This window comes from Lissotriton vulgaris, chromosome 7 (genome assembly GCF_964263255.1).
Source record: "Lissotriton vulgaris chromosome 7, aLisVul1.2, whole genome shotgun sequence".
NCBI lineage: Eukaryota > Metazoa > Chordata > Amphibia > Caudata > Salamandridae > Lissotriton > Lissotriton vulgaris.
The window spans coordinates 1,741,212,640-1,741,217,825 of record NC_141695.1 but is presented as its reverse complement, the minus strand read 5'-3'; the positions used below and the strand labels follow the sequence as shown (position 1 = coordinate 1,741,217,825).

The following is a 5,186-nucleotide window of genomic DNA, read 5'->3' as shown; positions in this document are numbered from 1 at the left end:
CTTTTTAGTGCAACACTGTACCTGTATTTCAAGAGGCACAGATCCAGACAGCTGCCCTCTGTCAAGATACGAAGTGTTGCAGTTGAAAAACAAAAGCCACTTTGTCTTCTCCTGTCAGAAGTTGCCGTGCTGTAAAGATGAACCAAGCATGTAGATTTAAACAAAGCTTTATTCGTAGCAAAGCGACACACTTGTAAGAACAGCAGCGCTCCGGTCAAAGGCTCACCATATGGGTCCACAACTCATCTAACTGTCAACTGTCAACTGTGTGAACTGTCACTGGCGGAGCCACTGACGTAACATATGTAAATGGGGGAGGTCGCGCGGCAGGGACGGGGGCATGCGGGGGACAAAGCGCGATAAGGAAACTGTCAACGTAGCACATCTCCTTCCTATAGAAAAAAGAAAAACATGAACCAAAATAACACAAAGAGTCCTTGTTCTTCATGGACTTGACAGGCCACTAGTCATGACAATGTGCGACCTGAATCTTCCTTGTCGTAGTCATTCATGTTAGGTCTCTAATTGGATCTCTTGTTGTTCGCAGTTCCAAGAATCACTGGTGCAGTTCTTGTGGATAGGGTCCATACCATCCGGGGTGACTACTACAAAGTCCTGCCCTTCCTTCAACGTGGACGATTCTACTTCGTCAAAGGTGTCAGCAGAGTCCTCAGATTTCATATACTCGTGCTTCTCCACTGACTCTGCTTGAATTCGTTTAGTTCCCATATCCACTTCTGGGTGTGGACGCTGTAGATGTATTTGTGCTTTTTCTCTTCCGTTCTGTGACTCATCATTGCACACCCATTCATAGCAGTCCATCAAGTTGTTGTTCATGAGACTTCTTTTGCCAGCACATTCTTCTTCGCACTGGTCTGTGATACGCGTCAAATAATCCTCTTCCTTAGGATACTCCTTGGGACGGGTCGCTATACCAACGTCTACATCTGTCCTCTTGCTGCGCTCAGTACTGGGACCTCCGGTGATGTCGCTGTCTATAAGTTCCATCACATTCGTGCGAATTACCTCATGTACACTTCCTTTCCTCTGCATGGACAATTGAATTGAGCAAGAAGAGTTGCTCGAGTCCTCTGTATCTTTGTACACGTATCCTCTCCTGGACTTTTTGTGCGTTACGCCCATCCCGATATCAACCTTAGGGGGTTGGCATGGCAAGTGTTCTTGTGTCTCTTCATTCTCGTTCTCTGACTCCCCCAAATACAGCCAGTCATAATAATCCATCTTTTTGTCGCACTCTAGTTCATCTTGATACACGACCTCTTCTTCCCCCATGCATAGTGTTGGTATGCTTGGTCCCTTTTCAACCAGTACACTTTCTTCCACTTTTACACCTTTACCTTTCCTGATCTTGCATATTTTGTTTCCGTGTTTTCCTTCGTTATTTCCTATATCTGCTTCACTTGTTCTTGCAGCTCTACTTGCTGTTTTTTTCCATGCATCGTCTTTAACCTGTGAAGTCTTTTTGCTCAACATCCTGGAATGATAATACTTTTCCCTTTCATTCTTTTCCACCCAACACACTGGTTGAGAATTGTTGGGATTTAGGGTAATTTCTAATTTACTTTGCTCCTTCCATCCCAGTACTGAAAGGCCTTTTTTTGAAATGTACACTGTACTCCAGGTATTTCTTCCTTGGAAACTCAATTCCATTACTCTGCATCCAACAAGGTCAATGATTTCACCGGTGTATGTTCTTGGTTTGCGTTTGCTTCCATTAACTCTTCTCCTAGTTCTCTTGCCAATTTGCTCTTCCACACCTTCTTGCTGACCATTGTGAAATCTGACCCAGAATCAGCGACCATGTCAATGTCCACCCCACCTATGGAGATGACACACACAGGTTTTCTTACTATCTTTTCATCCTCGTCATTGTTATCTTCATCTGTTATGATGAGTACACATAGATTATACTCAGACTCATCCGAAGATTCAGATTTTTCCTCCTCGCTCTCTTCCCCATAACTCATCTTCCCCTTAACTTCCCTGTAGCACACCTTTTGAGAATGAGCTATCAGTCCACATTGGGTACATTTACTGTTCCTTACAGGACATTCCCAATTATCTGCCAAGTGTTTTTTGCTCCCACATCTGAAGCATCTCAGATCCTTGTACTTCCTAGTTTCATTTTTTGTTTTATTCTCTTCCTCCTTTTTGTTTTTCCATAGTAATTGCTTCTTCCTCCTTCCGCTTAATTTGGCTACTATTCCTGTTTCCTCCTTTTTATTCTCTTCCTCTTTTATAACTGCTTTGGCACAACGACCCGTTAATTCTTTCCTCTTTACAATTTCAATAATTTCCTTGAGTGGTTTCTCTCCTTTTGCCCATAATGTGTCTTGTATGTCGGGATTTGCCGCGCACATGACAATTTGGTCCCTTATCAGGTCATCATGCATGTTTCCGAATTTGCATGTAAGTGCCAAATATTTTAAAGCGGATACATAGTCCTCTATACTTTCTTCCATCCCTTGCTTACGACTATAAAATTTATATCTGTTAACTGCTGCACAAACAGTTGGCTTGTAATAATTGTCCAAGTCTTCCATTGCATTTTTGAACACATCTCCTTCATTTTCACCACAAGTTTTTTTTGTGATGTTGTTGTACACCTACAGGCCACCTGCCCCTAAACAGTGTAGTAGTATCTTTTTCTTTTCTTCAGCTGGTAGAACCTCATCTGGTTTGTCAAAAGTCGTTATGTAATTGTTGAAGAATTCTTTCCATTCCTCCCATTTTATTTCAGGTTCCTCTTTTCCTTTTAGGAATGATTGTGGGGGTGATAGATTGTATATATTTTCCGTTGCCATCCTGATATTAAAAGAGTTTCCCTTGATAAAGTCTCCTAATTTCCTATTTCTCACGTTGTATCTTTCCTTTTTTTTTTCTCTCTTGGAAATCTCCCAATAAATGCAAAGTTACTTAATATTTTTTATGTTTCTTCAACACTCTAGCGCCAATAATATTTACCACACAAGTTTAATTTCTCTTCTCTTTCTATTTAGGTTAATATTGAACTGCGCGGTGATGAAAAATGCTTCCTAAGCGTCGAAATCAAAGTTAAAGTTTTTCTCACTACTGAAATTGACTAGGACTTCTTCACTCAATATCGCCCCCAGACGTCAGTTTCTTATTAATCTCACTTAACTCAATTAACTTTCTCATTAACGTGACTGACACGGAGACTTCCTCACTCAATATGGCCCCCAGACGTCAATGATGTCATCACGTTACTCGGAAATATGTGCTGGAGCTCTGAGGCGAGTTTTTACCTCACACGCAACCTCGTCTTCTCATTTTCAGTTTTTTTCACGGTGCAGGGACCAAACTGTATTCCCACGTCGATCACTCTACCTCCACCAGCATTCCTGGCTCACCTCAACTCAATTGTGCAGACGTCAACAATTTGTGCTTCAGGTCTACCTCCGTTACTTTCAAACACTCCAAAGTTCAATCATTTTCTCAAAATCCGTTGACAGCTTAATCTTTTCTCATAAATTATTCTTTTGCGTCCATACCCTTCAGCCGATGTCTTGCGCCGCCTTCCTCTTTAACTTGATTAATTCTCAAGTCATGGGTTCTTCAGTGTGTCGGATCCCCGTCCTCGTCGCCAATTTTGTAAAGATGAACCAAGCATGTAGATTTAAACAAAGCTTTATTCGTAGCAAAGCGACACACTTGTAGGAACAGCAGCGCTCCGGTCAAAGGCTCACCATATGGGTCCACAACTCATCTAACTGTCAACTGTCAACTGTGTGAACTGTCACTGGCGTAGCCACTGACGTAACATATGTAAATGGGGGAGGTCGCGCGGCAGGGACGGGGGCATGCGGGGGACAAAGCGCGATAAGGAAACTGTCAACGTAACACGTGCTGGTGCCGAAAACGGAAACAGTCACTTATCGTCCGAGGAAAGTGATGTATTAAGCAGTGAATCTCACATCAGTGAGCTCAGCTATTTAGACGGCATTTTCTGTTGCAATAAGTTTCAGGTCATGAGTATAAATGGCCCAGGGCCCCCCTCAGCTCGGAGCTCCGGTGTCAAGCGGCCATCTTGCATCGTGGCCAGACAATCGCCCCCGTTAATACATGTTCCTCTGTCTAAAAAGTGTCCCTTTTCTGTTGGCAGAGGGGCGGCAGAACAAGGTTCAATTGCACTTGATCTGTGGTCTGTGACTTTGTCCTAGAACCCTCAGTGTTCTTTGCTGAGACCTTAATTATACTCAGTTACCTAGAAGATGGTTGGCGACCATTTTGTCCATAGTATGGTATTTTACTGATTAGAAAACACGCGGGGGATAAGTTGCTAATGAGCCCAAATCAACCTTCATTTGAACCAGGGAAGCCAGGAAATAAGGGAAGGCAAGACTAGATGGAAGGTGGGTTTGCTGTATAGTGAACAGGGGCATTCTCCTGGAACCTGCCTATGCAGATCTAACACACCACCCAGCTGATAGTGGCAGAGGTAGTCTATTGTCCAGTTCTGGAGGGGAGGCATTCGTGCATAGCATGCCATAGTGCAACAGGAGCACGAGCCCTTAGGCCTAGTAGGGTCAGGGGACAACTGGAATACGAATATAGCTATTTGTACTCCAAACCACAGCATAGGGGCCCATTGTCCTTGCTTGCATTAGGGCCCATGGCATTCCCACTGCTGGCATCAAAAGGATATGTCCTATCCTTCCCACCATGGCCAAACCCAAAAGAGAGAGACTGTTACTGTCTCTTCTCTTCTACAGCTGAGCTCACGAAAATAGGGCTGGTTTACTAAAGCCGTCAGACAGAATTTACATGCTCCATCCCCCGACATTGAAGACTTGTACTTTCAGTACCTTGTAGCTACTGCCTACAATGGGACCAGACAGTGCTGAAAGGCTTTCTTTTCTAATGTAGCCTTGTACACTGCACACAGTGTACTGACTTGTGGGCCTGAATCCTTTCTCAGTCCTCCATGCGTCATTGTCCTTCATAGACCCACTCATTTTATGGTTTCATAAATAACAATTTTAGAGTCATTAAGGCTGTGTCAATGTTTTATTCGGCATGCTAATGTATGCATTTAATAGACCCAGAATTCCCTGTGGTCCCTGAAGCACTAATTTAATTATTAATGTGGTTTAAATCAATAAGCCATTCTAGACCCCAGAATTCTCCAAGGTCCTCTGTAGGTC

At 43.3% G+C, this 5,186-nt stretch overlaps 1 protein-coding gene across 1 annotated transcript; it reads right to left on the bottom strand.

The window, feature by feature from the left end:
- Positions 1–513: 513 nt before the first annotated feature.
- On the bottom strand, positions 514–1,494 carry LOC147706544 (uncharacterized). The gene has a single exon (XM_086929630.1). It carries the CDS (start codon positions 1,492–1,494, stop codon positions 514–516), a length of 981 nt encoding a protein of 326 aa, XP_086785756.1.
- Positions 1,495–5,186: the final 3,692 nt, after the last annotated feature.